Source organism: Phytophthora infestans, genomic scaffold (genome assembly GCF_000142945.1).
Source record: "Phytophthora infestans T30-4 supercont1.16 genomic scaffold, whole genome shotgun sequence".
NCBI classification, from domain to species: Eukaryota; Oomycota; class Peronosporomycetes; order Peronosporales; family Peronosporaceae; genus Phytophthora; species Phytophthora infestans.
Window position 1 is genome coordinate 721,768 of NW_003303743.1, and position 18,779 is coordinate 740,546.

Here is an 18,779-nt window from a genome sequence, read left to right on the forward strand (position 1 = left end):
ATGACACCGGGGCACTCGAAGTGGCTAAGGTGTTTGAGGAATGCGTCTTCAGGCAGTTCGGGGCTCCGTCTCTGATACGGCACGACCGAGATCCAAGGTTTATGAGTGAAGTATTCCAAAAGTTCTCCGAGATGATGCTGGTTCTTGCTCTACCTAGAATATTAGCCAATGGGATAACTTCCTCGTAGAAAAGGGCTCAAACAGCATACTTCCGGAAGTACAAATGTACTTCCGGAAGTACGGATGGGTGGAAAAGAAGTCTTTTAGATGGGACATCACCCCGTTTTAGAGGCTCTGTTAATTTAGATACCGGTAAGTCAAGACGTTTAATATATTAAAGAGTCCCCTATTTCACCATCTTTTTTTTGACATCCCTCTCAATCACTTCAAATTTCCTGTTACATATATTTTTAACTTCAAATTTCCTGCCACATGTATTTTTATTAAGCTATAGCTGAAAATAGCTCGCTGAAAAGAACCAAATCGGTTGGAATTCATATTGTACTAAGTAGTATACCTTTTAGTGCACCTGTTTAAATACCGATACAGTACTGCACCCCGTTTTCGCGCCCTTGGACCTTTGATAAACTTCCGGATGTGATGATCATGAATCCAAATGAACTATTGTTTGTATGCTAAAATCGAATTTATTTGCAGATCCTAAATGGTCCACCCCCGCGAAAACGGGGTGCAGTACTGTATTACTTTTTTTAGTGCCCCCTCAAAACCGTTCGTGAGCTTCAACGACCTTTGTCACAGGAAACGCAATCACGAACAGGAATCGTGATTCACGATTCCTCTCGCAATTCGATGACCTCCGCGCCTGTAACCTGTGACGTGCAGCAGCGTCTGCTTAAGCTCTCTGTCTGCGTCATTGCCGATGCCATGGCTAGGCTGAAAATCCAGGGCCACCTCGTTGATGTAAGTCTCGTGCGCGGCTTCGACTCTCCCTTAAAGGTGGATATCTGTGGACCTGCATTTACAGTGCAAGTCGTTCCTGCCACGGGCCCCGCAGTAAAGAAGTTACCGTTCCATTACGTGGACAGAGCCGAGCGAGGACAGGTGATCGTTATCAGTTCTCCCAACGGTAGTACATCCGGTGTCTTCGGCGGACTATTGGCCACCGCCTCCAAATATCGCGGCATTGCTGGTGTCGTAACGGACGGACGAGTGCGCGACGTACAAGAGATCAGCTCGATGGGCTTCCCAGCCTTCTCTCGTGGTACGTCAGTGCACGGAAAGCAAGGCACAACGACGGTTGTGGACGTGAATTGTCCCGTGGTGGTAGGTGGATGCGTTGTCCGCAGCAACGACATCATCAGAGGCGACGTCAACGGCGTGATCGTCGTTCCTGTTGAGCACGCAGCTGAAGTTGCAGCCAAGGCGGAGATCATCGAAGAACAAGACAACAAGGTTGCAGATGCCGTCAAGCAAGGCGTGGGGCTGCAGCAGTCCTTTAAGCGCTTCCGCTCAAAGCTGTAGTACATGTATGTAAATGTAGCCATTTCGCCTACATATCGTACTTAATCAAGTCAAAACCACTTGAAGATACCGCGCTTCTAGCGTTCGCTCAGGGATCGTCTGGAGCTCGTGAAGCGCCCACGAGAGCTTCACACTGTCTAGCAGACACTCACGCAGCTCCGTCGCGCTCTCTCGATTTTGCGCTTGTGTGGCCAAGTACTGCAATGCGTCGCCCAAGAAGCTTCTGCAGTCTTGTATACTGACGACCTCCAGCTCTCTAACGGCAACGGAGTTCATATCCATGGGAATCGTCGATTGCGGGTGTAGCTCCAGCCGCGACCTGTCCACGAGCACAACGCAGCCCATGGACTGTACCAGCGACAGGGCGAACTCGACAGAAGCCTCGGAGCCAATGAGATCCACGACGACGTCCAACGCCAACTCGGTCTGTCGCGCCATCACTTGAGCAACAGCAGCAGGCTGATAAATATCTAGAGGAGTGAGGGATACGTGCTGCGACCACACGGAGGTGCTGACTGTTGACGTGGAGAACACGTGGAGATTTTGCGGTGCGAACTGCACGTTTTGATGTAGATATCGCGTCAATAGGTTCGACAGGATGGCTGACGGTCCGTCAGATAGGATCGCAATGTTGGTTACTTGTCGCCGCTGGAGCTCGTTGGCGATGGAGAGAACGACAGAGATGTCGTCGGATAGCAGTGCTAAGTCATCGGGGACGGCTGGGGGAACAACAGAGAGGTTGGAGACTGGCACCACGATGTACTCGGCGAGAGCGCCACTGGATGCGCTCACACCGATACAGGAGAAGTCGCTGTCGGAAGGCTGAAGCAAGCAAGCATCGGTGTGGGTTTCCTGGCGATGCTGTTCGTGCTGCTCCGGCTTGGTTGGTACTGTATCAAAGATAAATGGGGACGCCACAACCTTATCGAGCAGCTTTACAGACGTGACTTCGGACTGCGTCTCAGCGATAACGCCAACGAAGGATCTACCAAGTACGCCGTTCTTGCCGAGAATTTTACCCCGACAAGTTTGCCCGTCGAGGAGTGACGCGGCTGCTCGTAACACCTTCACTTTGGCCTTTCCGCTGTCGACGATATCACACGCGACTCGACTGCAAGAGACCAGAGGCGAGTCTTCATTACAGCGACACGTAGCCCTCAGCGCCATCATCTCCACCGTCGAAGAAACGGCATTGCTATCGGTCATCATGTCGGACTCACCCAGTTTGCTGTCATCGGTGCCTGCCACCAACGTACCCAGTAACCGCCGCAATTCTTCTCTCTTTGGCGGGCTGAATTGTTCATTGAGGGCCTCAACGAACTCTCGGAAACCGGACTTTTCGATCAAATCAACGGGTAGCTGTTCTTGCGCAAGCCACCTCGCCAGCGCGAGCTTGGCGTCTCCAGCCTTAAGCACCGAGTCCTCCACCTGACCAGCTGTCGTCTGTCTGGCCGTCGTCTTCTCCTGTTGCGTGCGTCTGGTCCTCGAAGCCAACACACTGGGTGACGCCTGGTTGCGTTGCTCCAACAACTGTAGCAGCGCCCCGGCGTGGTGTCGCTCCAGATGCCGAGTCAGATTGTGCGTTTTGTCCTTGAGCTTGGCACCGCAGAGCAGACACACTCTCGAAGTGGCGTCCTCCGGTGCTCGATCCGGGTACAAGTCCCGAATGTCTACTGCGTGAATGCGGGTGACCGTCTCAACCTCCGTCTCGTCCGCCATGGGATAGTCTCGGTTAGCTGCACTTGCACTTGTACCTGCACGTTGCAAACTGCACAATAAATCAGTGTCAAGCAAATTAATTTCTTAACTCGCTACTTAAGTGGGATAGAAATGGATTGACCAAAAAATCAGCTTGAGCGGGGTTTCCATGCCCGCATTCGCTTGCGACCCGCCATGAAGAAGTTGCTGGGCGGCATCTTCGCACGCACGCAGTCGGCCGAGAACGTCCGTGAAGCCTCGACACCTACTGCGGATGCAGACTCATCCTATGTACCCATTGCTAAGCGGTGGGGAGGCTTCCTGCTGTCTTCTGCGTCGCATCCGCATCCTCTTCCTGCTGATCAAGTGCGCACTTACAACATCGTTTTAAATTGAAGAAATTGTAAGAATCTAGCGCTGTAATTCACGATAACATTACTTATGTATGGTATATAGGAAATGGTGAGGAGTCTGGATGCAGTGCTGCGAGGCGTAGCAGCACATATTAAGGCAGTGTATGTGGCACTGCAAGGGGCTTACAAGACGAGGAAGCTCAGTGATTCGTTTTCTTGGTGTGCAGGATCACCAAAATATTGGATGGAGAGCAGTTCGATCAGGAGCTAAAGAACTTGAAAGAATTTGTCGAGGAAGCAGCGGGCAAGCTTGAGCAGCAGTCAGGTCTACTTATGCATCGATGATGTTGAAGTTACTGTCGGGTTGGTATTTAACAGCTAACGATTATTGCATCACTATAATTTTCAGGTGAGCTGTCTTTGGAGCAGCTGAAGAGCTACTTTTCGAGTCCAATGGGGCTTGCATTGTGCGAGCAGACGGCGTTCCCGTCGTTGGTGCTGGATTTTGTGGCGAAGATGCGAATATTTTCTATGAAGGAGGAGCTAAGCAACTTGGTGAAACAGATCCAGGCTGTAAAACAGAGCGAAGAACCGCCATCGTCTGTTCCATCAGGATTATTTGAAGATATGATCCCGCCACTCGAATTGTTGATGAACGGTGTGGTCGCTATCGCTTCGAACGGGACGCTAATGGAAAAGTTTCGGTGCGAGCTGCCGAACCTAATCGCCATGACTGCTGAGGAGTATCCATTGGCGGCAGTATTTGTTCGTGACTATTGCAGCCGAGCTCTCATGTCAGTACCTGAGCGAAATTTTAGCGCTGGACTCACTTGGTACTTGCTGGATTGCGATATCATTGCTAAAAGTGTTGAACGGATAACGAATTATACGCTGGCCACGCCCACCACCACGGAAACGGCGGAGCGGGCATTGCATGCATATCTCCGCTCGACCTCAGAGCGATCCATTCATGCTTGCCGAGTGACTGGGATCGACGATTCTGCGGCTGCAGCTGCTGTTAGCGAGGCCCTTGGGCTCACTCGTGGTCGTGGAGAAGCCACCACTCCGACGGCGCCTCTTAGTTCTCCAGTGGCTGAGAAGTCCAGCGACCAAGAGCCGCCAACTTCGTGCGAGGTATTTTGCCTGCCTTCTTACGATGTGCGAAGTGGGCTCAAGTCTCTCGTTTACGTTCTTGAGAAAACGTGTCGCTTTACGCCAGTTCTATTGGAAGCGTTTCAGGCCGCAGGTGGATACGCGTTATTGTTGCGCCTCCTAGATACGTGCTCGGAAGACGAAATCCCTGCCTTGTTGGATATGTTGACGCTACTTATGCCTCTTGGGTCTCGTTCATCGGACAGCTGTGACAGTGCTGACCGCTCAATAGGCTCAAGCACGTTTGGTGCAAGAAATGTGAATGCTTTTTCTACCATGAGAGACTTACTGCTGAACTACATTAGTGATCTGACCACCAGTACAGACACAGCATCGAAGCTGAGTACCGAAATTTTACATCGGAAAGAGCATCTGGTACTGCAATTGCTAACCCAAGTACTTCATATCTACACAAGTGATTACGACAATTTCGTTTTTCTCGAGCCCAAAACGCGAACGTTAGCGCTACTGTTGACGAAATTGCCACACACGAGCTTCTATGACACCCAAGTAATTATCTTGCGTATCGTGGAGTATGTTTGTTGTGCTGCAAAACCCGAAGACTCCCTTCCTCACGAGATATTATCAGTGGTGTGTGGGTTGCTTATAGCATACGGCCCGCTTACTTTTTACGCAAGGAAAGAGAAAGCTGAAGAGCCGGCCGATCTCGAACTGCCATCAACATTAAGCCCTGAAGCAATGTTGAGAGCTTTTGAGGAAGGAACGATGCCAACGCTTTCGGCTTTAATGTGTGAGTGTTTGACAAAAATCCTGAAAAATTCCGACGCGGAGAGGTACAAGCAAGAGCTGAGCGCTTTTGGGCTGATGGATCGAGGAATTTACGTGTGGTTGGGTCAGATTGCTACGTGCTTAAGTGCTGTCCCAGAAACAGAGATATCTACAACGCGCCACGCTCTGATGAGTCTTAAGCCCCACCTCGACATGTACGGACATTTGCTTTGCTTAATGCTACGCCATAATGCCCAGGAATGTGCTCGATTCAGACAAGCCGGAACATCTCAATCGCTGTACTCTATTATCGACGTACTCGTATCGAGCGACGTCATGGCCACCCCTTTCGATATCGCTCATGAAGACGACCCCCACTTAAACGAGTTCTCGATTACGGCTGTATTTACGGAACTAGCGACAGTTTTACGATATCCAAGTAGCCGTGAAAGTGTTAGCCAGGCGCTCCAGACTGGAGTGGAGTTGGATATAAGCACCGTTCTAGACTTGCTGCAGCGCTTCCGTGGAGCAATTTGGCGACAATCGTTACTGTTGCACACTTTAATGGATGTACTCAAGGTGGGTGGCTCAACTGTAGCGGCATTGTGGAGATCATGCCAGGGCTATGAGATGCTGGTTGCGCTGTTTTCATCTCTTGATGTGAGTGCGGACGGCGACTCGCATGGACGCGTATTTCGAATAATGGACCTCGTACTGGAGATATTAAGCATCACACTTGATTTGCAACATGGCAACGACGATAATGTCGAGTATTTCAGGTCTATCGGTGGGTATTCTACCATTGCGAGCTGTATTGTTGCATCTGGTGTCATGCAAACTGCAAAGAGGGAAATGGTCCTACAACGAATATTTTGTCTTGTATCAAGTGGTGTCTCGCAAAGCGAAATTCACAATGGCGATGCCGTTTACATAGTGTTTAGACTATTGCCAAGCTTGTCGGAGAGCGATGCCATCGACACAATGAAGAAGCTGATCTTGATGCTTGAATGTGTAAGTGATGCTAGTTTAATTTCGAGGAAAGATCGGGCAATTCGTCTGGTATGCGCTGGTGTATTTCAGTGGATGGATGATCCTTACCTGATAAGTAGGGTAAGAGATGCAGGGAATCCGTTGAGTTCATACCTAGTGAAATGGATAGTGGCAGTCGCACTGGAAGAGGATCTCTCAATCCCACACTTACATGACGTTCTGAGACTTGTGGGAAAAGCGATGCCAAATCTTCTCGGTGAAAAACACGACATCGAAAATGCCACATCCAACGAGACTCCAGAGACTGGGCTGTTATTGCTTCAGAATTTACTGAGAAGTCCTGTTATCCGGAATATATCGGTGGGTAAACCACAAGGAGCTGAACAGACTGGGCGATACGTTCATATTGTGAACAGTGCTGACCGAGTGTGGCCTCCGCCATCGGGATACTCGTTTTCATGTTGGCTTCGCTTCCCTGCCTTACCAGCTTGCGACAACAGAAAAGGCTCGACTTCAGAAGCCTTCACAAGATCTACAGTATCGCTTCCACTATGTGAAGGCAGCTTGAGTTTGACACCTGATGACAACCACGAGGAACGAATGAATGCGTACTGTGTTTTAGTGGGTACAACCCTGACGCTGTTTAAGTCGAAAGACGGAGCTGTTACCCGTGAAGATGCTATCGGAGAGCTAGAAGTGGCGAATATTGCTCAAAAGGGGCCATTAGAGTGGTCATTTGTGTCGGAAACACGAGTATTTCTGGCAAGTTGCGCTGACGCAGATACTAAGGAGATGTGGTGGAGTGCCATGAAGCAGTGCAACAGCGCAAAATACTCGGGTGACCAGAGTGTTTTAAAAAATGATCGCGCCTCGAGCAACACGCTGCTTACGTCATTTGGAGTATCGAGTGACAGTGATCATGGTGTGAGCAGACCTATGGAGAACTTACCAAGTGATTCAGAGGAAGGATCTGCCTGCATTGTCTCCATTTATTCTCTCGAGACTTCTGGCTGTTTCATACGTGCTTTCTTCGAGCACTCGACCGGCTTTCTTCGCTTTCACACGGGGACTGTAAACTCAGGACCCAGTATTAACCCCAATTCAAAGCGCACGTCGGTCGTGTTTGACACCGTGGCAATCGATGAGCTGAGGCCTACTGCCGTTCCGATTGGTGTCAATAGTCCTTCACAAGTTGAGCAGACAGAACGAAAACGAGATTGGCATCACTTCGCGTTTACACACCGAAAATCGGTTATGGGGAGTTCTCTGATTACGGTATACATAGACGGACAGGAAGTTGCGACAAAGAAACTCAACTATCCTTCAGCACCTGCTGTTGGATCCTTCCAAGCGTTTGTCGGTAGTGACGCACAAGTATGCAGTCCTCATTCTGCGTTATCATGGAAAATCGGCCCGACGTGGTTGACAGATGAACTCCTTCCGAGTACTACAATTGTGGGGATATTCTCTCTAGGCCCGACTTTTTCGCACCTATTCAGTGGTCATTCGTATCGTTCAGTCGGGGATTGGCTGGAAGCCCTAGCGAGCTCACATATAGCTCGAGCGGCCGATCGAGGGGTCGAAATCGCCCAGTTTGCTCAGCGATTGCATCTTACCAAGCTTGGGCGATCTTGTCGTCGCCAGTGCAGAGACTGGAACGACGTTGTTAACATGGCACAAAGCACAACCAACGATGCAGTCGCTGCAGGTGCTGCGCTGATTGCAGAATCGATGATCGCCAAAAAGGAAGAACTAGCTGAAGGATTGCGTCTCGCGACTGGAGGAGGTGGATCTTCCCGTAAGGAGCGGAGTAAGGTGGCTGCATTCCGGAACTTTGTCAGCTACGAGTGCGCAATGAGCTCCTTTGGTGCTGAGACGGAAGCATTACTACAATCCTGTAAGTTCTCTGAAGAAACAGTTCTCTTCACGCTGAACACATCATCCAGCGACCGCTGCAACACACCTGTGCTGATCCACACCCAGGTTCACTATGTGAACTGCGATCAATCGAATGGCTTGGATTTAGCGCGATCGCTACCATCAGTTGGAGGCCTAAGCCAAATTTTTTTTCCGCTGTTAGATAACGCGACCCGACACTGTGACTTCTGCCTGGTGCTAGAAATGATGGCAATCATTCTACGACGCAATCCGTCCTGCATGGCAGAGTGCATCGAATCTAATGGCTACACATTGATCGCAGCTCTTCTCTGCTCACGGGTGGCTTTGATCGATGAAAACGTGCTCACGTGTGTTGTGCGGCTAGCTGTGGCTGGGACATTGGTCCCTTACGCAACTTTCAGCAGTGGGAAGACGCAATTGGCGCATCCAGTGGTGGTGGATTCTGTCGCTCTTGCTCAAGTACTGCTGAATGGAGAACTACGGAGGAAATTGCCGCATCATCTACAGTGCCAGCTTGTGTCGCTGTTAATGGACTTACTAGTGCCTGCAAACCCGAACGCAGTCTTTAATGCTCGGCAGCTACGAAGATCGGGAGTTCTTCAGTGGATCCTCACGTATTTAACAGAGCTAGGAAACGAGGAATGCAGAATGGACGAAGCTACTGCGTTGGAGATGAGATGGTGCTTCCCTAAGTTCTCGGAGCCGACATTTGAAGCAATTCTGCAGTACGCGTTGTCATTGCTACGAGCCTTTGTGCGCATTGAAAGCCATGTGGACGATATCAATGGGATGGGCGAAATGCTGTTGCTTTCCATGACGAATAGTGTCCTGCATACACGAGGGAGTCCGATTCGGATCATTCTGCTTCAATTTGTGCTCCATGAAATCGAGAATGATGCATCACATAGCGAAAGCAGTGGTGTTTCGGACGCACAACCACGGGGTTTCCACCTCTCCGACACTATCGTCGAAGCAGTTTTAAATCGCGAAATAATTTTTCCAGTAGCTAAGAAAAGAGATGACAAGCGCATCGAAGCCGGCAATAGCCTCGAAACTGCAGCTTTGGGATCGCCTTTAAGTGACAGCTCTGTAAAGCCTGGGAAATCGTTTTCCTCGACGTACCCGGTTGATGGCTTCGTAAATGTGCTTTTGGAGGTGATTGATCAAGGTCGTGAAGATGGCCCGTGGATATCTGTTGAAGTATTATTGGCGATCCGAATCCTGTTCTCGCTGGCTCAATCTCACGCGAATTTCGCCGAACATTTGTTATGCCACACTGTTTTGATGCAGAAGTTGAAGCGCGTGTTGCGCAAGTACAGCACCGATTGCTGTGTGTTCATTCCACTGATCGCTTACGTGTTCAACTTTCCTGTTGGTGACGCAAGTTACTGCGGCCCTGACACAGTCTCGACAACTGGAGTTGGCGTAAAACCTCTTGCGAACATAGCTGCGCTACGCTGTGTTGATCAAGTGTGGGATCTGATCGGAGATTTGTTGCTACAAAATTGTAGACTGGCCAACAACAGCGTTGCTACTAGAGTCACTGTGATCGTGTTGGAAAAAGTCGCATATCAAACTGAAACCAGCCCGTCGTTTTTCGCTGCTATGTGCAAATCAAGCGCCACATTGTTTAGAATCCTAGTGCAATGTCTCTTAAGTTGTCCTGCTTCGGGCTCAATGGATGACGGTCCGAATTCAGGAGCTTGTGATTTTGCGGTGAGCGCCTCTCCGGATTCTATGTGCGATACACTTCAGATACTAGCTGAAAGAATGGGCGCAGAACCGCGTGCTCCTTTTTCTATTGCAGATGCTTGTGTGCATCTCATTCAAGTCACCATGGATCGGGCTCTTTCTGGGAACGAATTCGGATATTTGACGATGCTCTTCTTAGAAGCTCTCGATGAGAACATTACAAAGCAAGGTGGATCGATTCTAGCATGCGTGGCTGGACAGAAGTGCTGGTTGGCGCTTTTAAAATTTGTCTTAGAGCGACAGAAGGTTCTGACAAACACCACCACCCTGGTAGCCATGAAGAACATGGGTATCGTGAGCGTTGCACTCGCTCGGTATTTGGGAGACGAGGATAACCATCTTTTGAAAGAGTCTATCAAAGACACCGTCACTTCAGACATCCAAGATTTTGACGAAAGCTTTGCAAGTACGTTTGTTGAGTTTGTTGCAGAAGTTCAAAGTAGTGACTCTTGTGCTACTGCCTGCTTTGGAGTGGATGCTCTCGAATTCTTCTTGTCGTGCTGTGATCTATGCTCTCGAGATGAGATTGTGGAAGCTGTGGGTGTGGAGCAGCAGCAGTTTTTCTATGGAGTCCTCATTTACTGTGCGCAGACAGTTTTGCTCAACGAGCTGATTAGTGCTCACAGAGATAGGTTTACTTTCCAGAGAATACTGAGTTGTCTGGTAGAATCGAAGCACATACTTCTACAGCAACCGAAGTGGCAAGGCGTCGTCGTTTGTGGCATCGTGACACAGAATACTACCAGCGATGCCGGCAATGCCAATGAGTCCAGTAGTGCGCCATCAGGACGTCAATCTCGCCGGGCGTACAGAGTTCGAAGTCTCAGTGCAAACTCGCACAAAGAGTTTGGCATCGGAGCTGAGTCTGATCGCAGTTTCATTCTTGCTCTGGCATCTCAACTCTATCGAATGCTGATGGACGACTCGGCTAATGTTCGCCACTCTGCAATTGTAATGTGGCAGTTTCTAATTGATCAGCGCTTCGACGTCCTGAAAGATATCCTAATTGCAGAACCACGAGCATCGGTGCTGCATACCATCACGTCTACCAAGAAGGAGGCAGCTGTTGATATTTTTCATGGCGGTTTCGATCGTCTTCTGTACGCTCTTCATGTTCCTGATGAAGATAAGGGTGCTCACGCTACCAGTACTGATGTTTCGCTTAATCAAGAAATCTGGTGTCAGTTCCAGCTCTGGCTGGCGGAGAATCATGCGTTGTTGGAAGATCTCATCGTGGCAAGAACTGACTCGATTCATCGACATATACAGGAAGTTCTCCTGTCGTGTGTCTGTCTCCGAAAGGTTTCTGGGGGCGCAGAGCTAAGCCTCGACACCAAATTCCCCGTACACCTGGACATCCGAAAAGAGGTGCCCAAGAACGATATCTATGATGGCTTTGAATCCGATCGTCGCGATATTGTTGCAAAGAAAACAGTGATGAAGTACACGAGCATTCGAGAAAGTACGCTAGAATCGATTAACGACGGATTATCTCAATGGCGCGAGATGTCTGTGCGTCTAGCATACACTCGGAACATTTGGCAGACAGGAAAATGGCAGTCAGGAGCCCACGAGCTTGACCCCGTTACCGATTTGGATCAGCAAAGGAGTATTTTCCAGCGTAAATCACTTGGATACAGTCTTGATCCAACGGAGGGGCCACAGCGAATGCGACTTCGACTTGTACGGGACTACACGTTACAAGATAGAATGTCTGCTGCATGGTCAGAGACTGGTCTTACCCAAGAGGCCGATGTCAAACCGAAAGATGCAGACAACTCACTTCGGCCTTCAAGTGAACTGATGAATGCAGCAAATTACCAAAACAACCAGCTTTTCCGACGAAGCATGGAATTCCACGATGCTGTGGAAGTTTTTAGAGAATTTGTCTGCCGGCAGCAAGCTGAACAGGTTACAGAGGGGAACGCGCAAAGGCTGCGAGATATTTTAACTCGCTGCAGGATGGACTGGACCCGCCAGTTACTCGAGAATCTTGTGGACAGCTCTGGAGACGTGACAGCACTTCTGATCGCTCAGACGCTATATACCTCTTTCTTCGAGGATGCAGAGGGTATGGATGAAATAGTGAGTATGGGCGTGTCGCCGTCTGTTGTAGCGGACATTGGCCACGTGATCAAAGACTCTGCCGATATTCCTGATGGACAGTCGATCTCGCCAACGCTTTTTGACGCGGCAGACGCTGAGGCGACACAGTATGCACTGTATGCGGTACGACAGGAGAGTATCCGCTCGCTTCAGATGAATACTACTAAGGTCGCGGATAATAGTGAGTGCGATGGATCAGGCGATGAGCTCGACGAAGAAACAGCAATTGGATCTGCACACACATCAAACGTCGAAGGTGCAGAAAGTGATGACTCCGAGGGCCCTGACCAAACGACACCAAACCAACAATCAGCCTCACTTCTAGATGTACTGGAAAATGATGCGGGTACACGAGACGCAGTCGATGTTTCCTCCTCATTTGAGCCAATGTCACCAAAGACAGATCAGGTGAAGCGAGTAGATACCTCGTCGGATGTAGTGTACGGAGCTATCGCTCGCTTTCTTCGGAGAGATGACTACCCCCCAATGCGAAGCTTCGATGCCGCGTACATTGTGGGTATGGGGAGAACTCCTGGTCTCTTCGTGATCTGTCGACACGGAATGTACTTTATCGGCGGGTATACGAAGCTCTACAACAACCCAGATACCACTCAAGAAAGCAACACGATATCAGCCACCACGCCAGAGTTGAATCCCAATTCGTCAGGCGAAAGTATATCGACTCAGCCAAGCACTCAGAGTGGCAAGAACTCGAGCACCCCAACAGGTAGCAAGAAAAAAACTACGAAGAGGCTCATCCAGGCTGCTCTGACTGATCTGGGTATGCAGTTTTCTGGATCCAAAGCTGAAGGCGACCAATTCTTCACGGTTGTTCCTTTACCAGACATGACCGCGCAACCTGGCGAGCCCGCAAATGGGTTATCAACACAAACAAGCCCGCGCTGGAGTATAAAGTACGCACACGTTAAGCAATTCTGCCGGATCAAGTATCAGTTGCGACCTGTTGGTATCGAGCTCTTCGACACATTTGGTTCTACTTCCTTCCTTCAATTGCAGTCGTCTGCTGAGCGAGAAGAAGTTGTCAAACTTCTCTTCCAAATGCCATTGGTGAATAGTATCTTCTGGAGCCCCGTTCTTCGTAGGGGGGCATTAGTCCCATCGATCAAGAGGATACGCCAGACAGTCACAAAACGATGGTTGCGTGGGTCTATCACCAACTTTGAGTATCTGATTCACTTGAACACATTGGCCGGACGCAGCTTCAACGACATCACGCAATACCCAGTGCTCCCTTGGGTAATCGCTGATTATACTAGCGAATTTCTCGATCTGGATGCAAGCGAAACTTTTCGGGATTTGTCCAAACCAATGGGGGCGATTAGTGCGAACCGTGCAGCTCAGTTTTGTGAACGATATGCGTCCATGAGCCAAGATATGGATCCAGGAACGCCGGCGTTTCATTACGGCACACACTATTCGTGCTCTGCATACGTGATCAACTACCTAATTCGCTTAGAACCTTTCACGGCTCTGGCATTAGAGTTACAGGGAGGTGTCTTTGACCATCCAGATCGACTATTCCGTAGTATCCCGTCGTCCTGGACTTCCGCTTCCAGAGACAATTTGCAAGACGTACGTGAACTCATTCCTGAATTTTTCTACCTCCCTGAATTTCTCTACAATGCCAACAATTGTGTGTTCGGCACTACTCAAAGCGGTGAGGAAGTATGGCACGTGATTCTGCCGCCATGGGCTCATGGTGATCCACGCGAATTTGTACGATTGAATCGACGAGCACTGGAGTCCAAGTACGTCTCAGAGCATCTTCATGAGTGGATTGATCTAGTATTTGGTGCCAAACAGACCGGTCAAGCTGCGGAGAATGCCCAGAATGTGTTTATGCACTTCACATATGAAGGAACCGTGGACATTGAGCAGATCACAGACCCCATAATACGAGCGGCTACACTGGCGCAGATTGAGAATTTCGGACAAACTCCGTCGCGACTTTTTTCGAGTCCCCATCCTCAACGTAAAGTACCAACACTAGTACCTACCGCATCGGTTACCGAAGCAGGTTCACCGATGAATCCTTCTGTAGGACACCAATACGATGGAATGACACTGAGTACTATCGAGGCGTATGTTAAGTGGCATACTCCGTTGGCTCCGGCGCTGGTTGCGATCGGGAAAGACTACGTGTTCATGAAAAAGCACTCTGTTGTTGCAATACAAGTGAATGGAACTGCGATTGGAGACGTCAAGTTAGTGCACGACAAGATCCAGTGCCAAGGTGTGGGGTGCTGCTTTATGCCTCCACGATATGCGAAATATTTGGATTGGGGGAATAACAGTGGAGTCATGAAGCTTCGTGTGCATCAGCAAAGTTCAGGCACCGGTCGATATCGCGAAGCCAATAAAGTTCTCGCTGTGATTGAAGGAGCACACCACGACGCTATCAACTGCGCGTCAGTATCGGATGACGGTGCACTTCTTGTGACAGGAGGAGACGATGCGGTCGTGAATCTGATTGAATGCTCTAAAGCCTCGGACGGACGTCGAGTGTTTAAACAAGCAGCAAAGTTCGTTGGCCACAGTGACGCTGTCATCTGTGTCGCCATCAACAAGGAATTCAATTTAATCGCAAGCGCCTCGGCAGATCGAACTGTGTTGCTATGGGATTTACGAACGAGAGCGCTACTCCAGGAGCTAGCTGGACACGCCGCGACAGTCTCCCACGTTTCCATCAACAGTGCGAATGGAAATGTGTTAACAGCAACGAGCTCGGAAATACGACTGTGGAGTATCAACGGGGATCTTCTCGCAGCATCAAGCTCGTCAGCTTTTGGTCTTCATGCAATTGTAAGAGCGTGTAGAAGAGAAAAATGCGCTTGGTTCATGCCAACTAACCAGCTTTGTGTGTTTGTCTTGTTGTTGTAGTCGCGTGCGATATCAACTCGCTGTGATTCGTGGCAAAGTGGAGTTATCGCGGTCACTGGCCACGTGAATGGGGCAATTGCCTTATGGGGGATCAGATACCCAGCCGATTTGGAGCGACAGAGGAAGGAGAACCAGGATGCAGAAGCTTCAGAGTCTCCACGAATCTGTACCTCACCAAGCAGCTCCAAGCGCACGGACTGTGTCAACATGCCGGTGTCGATTCTAGGCTCGTCAAGCCCGCGCACTCAGGTGATACCTTCCTGCCAGCTTTTCATTCTGAAACTTTTGCTTGATCATCGCGCGAAGGTGACATCACTTACTCTCGGTCCGGAGCAACGACAACTGCTTTCTGGGGATGAGGAAGGAAATTGCATTCGTTGGATGGACGATAGCGTCAGTACGAACATCCACTAGCCCTGACGCCAAGTAACGACAATTGCCGACGTGACTTTCAAGTTCTCATTATTTTTAACGATCGTTTTTTTTTCAGCATGAAACTTCCGGTGCTTGCAAGTGATAATCGAATTTTGGCGCCTGAAGAAATGAGAGCAAGAAGTCGGAGCTCTCAGCGGATTCAAGTGCTGATTGTTATCATCGCAACGTTTCAGTTGACAACATGGAAGCTTCTAGCCGTTGCAACAGCAACGTCAATCGAGTCACCAAGGCACCACCACCATGACTGCATTCACGACAGGAAAGCAGACCAGTTCGGACGCACAGTGGACCCAGAATCGCTTATTATTCCGCAGACGCTCGCTCAAGGAGAACCTTTGGAGCAGAATTCAGCTCATAAAAACTACTTTACTACAGCATTCCTGGACACGATCGGGTTAATGACAACGCAGACGGCTCGCAAACTTGAAGCCACTACGACATCATCCCCTTTTCAACCATTACGAATCGCTTTTGACGTCTCGAAGCTCTTCTCGTAAGGTGTTCGCTCATCTCGCTCGATCCACCGTTGCAGTATTTTCTAACAACAATGTGATTTTATTGTTTGTTTTGCAGCGATCCTGGCTACAAATGCGGTAAAGTGGGTGAGGTCGTTCGAGTGGACAACGAAGCGTACACTTGCTCACAGGAAGATATCCTGACGCCTGCCAAAAAAGATTTCCTCACTTCAGTTCTGCTCAATACTATCTCCGACTACTTTGGGAGCATTCTCTCTGTCCAGCGTGTAGCAGGAAACCTCGTCGTCAAGGGGATGTCGTGCTCTAACGAGACGGATTGGGCTTGCTGCAGCAACTCGATGCCCGCTTTCTACCGCACCAACGGCGTGGCCAACGCGGATTATTTGCTGCACGTGACGGCACGTCCCACAATAGGAGCTGTCATTGCGTGGGCGCTACCATGCAACCTGGACCAGTTCGGCCGCCCCATTTCAGGCCAAGCCAACTTTAGTCCGTCACGCTTGAATCCTTCGGGAACTACCGGCGCTAGTCGCACCGAACAAGTGGGCACGGCTCTACACGAGATGACACACGCGCTGGTTTTCTCTCAACGACTTTTTGTCAACTTTCGTCAGCCACGGAACGGGCCACTCTGGAAATATGATAACGTGGTTGTACAAACCAAGGGGACTGGAGGAATAACTGTAAGTAAGATCGTCACGCCACAGGTTGTCCAACAGATTAAGCGGCACTTTAACTGTTTCAACTGGGCGGATGCGGGGCTGGAGCTGGAGAACGGAGATAAGGGTGGTTCTTCGTTTAGCTCTCACTGGGAGAAACGCGTCGTTATGAACGAGTACATGAGCGCCATCAGTGCGTATGATCCAGTGTACTCTGCTCTCACGCTAGCGCTGTTTGCAGATAGTGGGTGGTACGAAGTGAGCTTCTCTCAAGCCCAGCCGCTTCCGTGGGGATATCACGAAGGCTGTGGGATTGCAAAGTCTCGATGTTCTCAATGGAGCGACCGCTACATCTGCACGGACAAGTCTCAACGCGGGTGTACAGCAGACTATAACGTCAAAGGCTATTGCAACGTTGCGAGCTATAGCTCCAGTATCCCTGCGGGCTTTCAGTATTTTAAGGACCCTCTTTTTGGTGGCCGGGACACATTCGCAGACTATTGTCCATTCTACCGCGGTTACAATAATGGAGATTGCCGTGGAATTGGACGAACTGCGACGATTTTGGACACGAAGAATAACATGGAAGAAGCTGGATTGTCTAGTAAATGTTTCCAGTCCAGTCTGAGTCGAGCTTCCGGTGATTCTGCTGCATTGCGGCCTACTTGCTACAAAGTACTGGATTGCTCGGCGACTACGTTAACGTTGTCTATCGGTGGGGTCAAAGTGCAGTGTCCTGCTGAAGGTGGGGAGATTAAGGTTGCTGGGTATAAGGGAAAGCTTGTTTGTCCGCCCAGCTCACAGATTTGCCAGCTTCTACAGGACAAATGCTCCGGTAATGGAGTACTTCTTCCCAGCGGAGAGTGTGACTGCTTTCCAGGTCACACAGGTGACGACTGCTCTGGAATTGAATGCCCAAGCCACGATGATGCTGAGTGTGGAGGCAGTAGTCATGGAAGCTGTGACCGGAGCACGGGGATCTGTTTATGCGCTAGTGGGTACACGGGCGTTAGCTGCTCGGAGCTGCTGTGTCCTATGGAGAGCAACAGCAAAAATGTCACGCAGTGTTCTGGTAACGGCGTCTGTGATGTGGATACCGGGGAATGTACCTGTCGTAATGGGTACTCTGGTGACGCTTGTGAGTGCGTTCCGGGCTGTACCAGCTTGTCTTGTGGAGCTAAAGGCGAGTGTAGTTGTGAGTCTGGTGCTTGTACATGCTCCGTGGGATTCTCGGGTGTTTCCTGCTCCGTTGCTGGAAATCCTGACGTGACGGTGTTGACAGAAGATGGAGTAAGTGTGACAGTCGGGGCGAAGCAGTACAAGTTTTTCAAGTTTGCTTTAGATGCAAGCTCTTACGATGTCACCTTTATCGTAGAGTACCCATCCGGTACTCCAGCTACGACTGACGTGGACTTATACGCATCATTTGATGAGAAATTTCCGACGGCGATGACAGCCAGCAGCATTCGTTTTTCTAGCACTAACGACGCGAAAGTTAGTGATGAAATTAACCTCTGTGGGTCACTTGGCGTATTCCCACGCGGTCTAAAATCTACGTCGCGTATTTGCAGTAAAGCAACAGAAGCCTATACTCAAGCAGTACCTGGTTATCTCTACCTGTCGCTGCTCGGGTTCTCCAGTGGCAATTCTCTCGTGCGTCTACATGTCGAGACGGACAAATGTCGTGGCGTTACATGCTCAGGTCATGGTACTTGCGGTCACAACATTCCCGGTGTTTGCTCCTGTGATCGCTATTGGAGTGGTGACGACTGCAGTGTACCGAAATGCGGACCTGACTGCCAAGATTTAGGCGCTTGCTCTGATCCCACCACGTGGACGGATTCCAGTGCAACCGTTTCGATCGGTGATAACTCCTTACGCAACACATCGGAATGTTTCGGGAATGGAGTGTGCCAAGTTACAGGAAGCGATCCTGTCTGTGTTTGTGACGAAGCCTTTGCATTTAGCCCTCCAACGACTTCAGCTCAAGCTCTCTGCAAGAGTTGGTGCCATGGGTGACCCACAATCCAGCATTTCACGGGTTCTTCAGGATGTAAGCAGGTTTATGGACTCACACGTTGAAAGCTGGGGAACCGGCATTGTATATCATTACGGCTTAAAGAAGAGAGTGGAAAGTTCTGGGTTGC

General features: G+C 49.8%; 6 protein-coding genes across 6 annotated transcripts; 5 read left to right on the forward strand and 1 right to left on the reverse strand.

Moving 5' to 3' along the window:
* Positions 1 to 810: 810 nt before the first annotated feature.
* On the forward strand, positions 811 to 1,482 carry PITG_08769 (demethylmenaquinone methyltransferase, putative; the record flags this gene model as incomplete). Its single annotated transcript, XM_002902803.1, has 1 exon — positions 811 to 1,482. One exon carries the CDS (start codon positions 811 to 813, stop codon positions 1,480 to 1,482), a length of 672 nt encoding a protein of 223 aa, XP_002902849.1.
* A 45-nt stretch (positions 1,483 to 1,527) lies between these two features.
* Positions 1,528 to 3,201, reverse strand: PITG_08770 (uncharacterized protein; the record flags this gene model as incomplete). Its single annotated transcript, XM_002902804.1, has 3 exons — positions 1,528 to 2,304; positions 2,455 to 2,652; positions 2,731 to 3,201. 3 exons carry the CDS (start codon positions 3,199 to 3,201, stop codon positions 1,528 to 1,530), a joined length of 1,446 nt encoding a protein of 481 aa, XP_002902850.1.
* Positions 3,202 to 4,223: 1,022 nt separating this feature from the next.
* Positions 4,224 to 5,496, forward strand: PITG_08771 (uncharacterized protein; the record flags this gene model as incomplete). Its single annotated transcript, XM_002902805.1, has 5 exons — positions 4,224 to 4,575; positions 4,648 to 4,849; positions 4,901 to 4,989; positions 5,053 to 5,284; positions 5,478 to 5,496. 5 exons carry the CDS (start codon positions 4,224 to 4,226, stop codon positions 5,494 to 5,496), a joined length of 894 nt encoding a protein of 297 aa, XP_002902851.1.
* A 1,508-nt stretch (positions 5,497 to 7,004) lies between these two features.
* On the forward strand, positions 7,005 to 9,600 carry PITG_08772 (uncharacterized protein; the record flags this gene model as incomplete). Its single annotated transcript, XM_002902806.1, has 6 exons — positions 7,005 to 7,045; positions 7,172 to 7,206; positions 7,366 to 7,535; positions 7,602 to 9,176; positions 9,315 to 9,487; positions 9,594 to 9,600. 6 exons carry the CDS (start codon positions 7,005 to 7,007, stop codon positions 9,598 to 9,600), a joined length of 2,001 nt encoding a protein of 666 aa, XP_002902852.1.
* A 3,080-nt stretch (positions 9,601 to 12,680) lies between these two features.
* Positions 12,681 to 15,476, forward strand: PITG_08773 (uncharacterized protein; the record flags this gene model as incomplete). The annotated part of the gene is made up of 3 exons (XM_002902807.1): positions 12,681 to 12,739; positions 12,893 to 14,984; positions 15,063 to 15,476. The coding sequence occupies 3 exons, from the start codon at positions 12,681 to 12,683 to the stop codon at positions 15,474 to 15,476; spliced, it is 2,565 nt and encodes an 854-aa protein (XP_002902853.1).
* Positions 15,477 to 16,266: 790 nt separating this feature from the next.
* On the forward strand, positions 16,267 to 18,442 carry PITG_08774 (leishmanolysin-like peptidase; the record flags this gene model as incomplete). The annotated part of the gene is made up of 2 exons (XM_002902808.1): positions 16,267 to 18,364; positions 18,408 to 18,442. 2 exons carry the CDS (start codon positions 16,267 to 16,269, stop codon positions 18,440 to 18,442), a joined length of 2,133 nt encoding a protein of 710 aa, XP_002902854.1.
* Between the last annotated feature and the right edge of the window lie 337 nt (positions 18,443 to 18,779).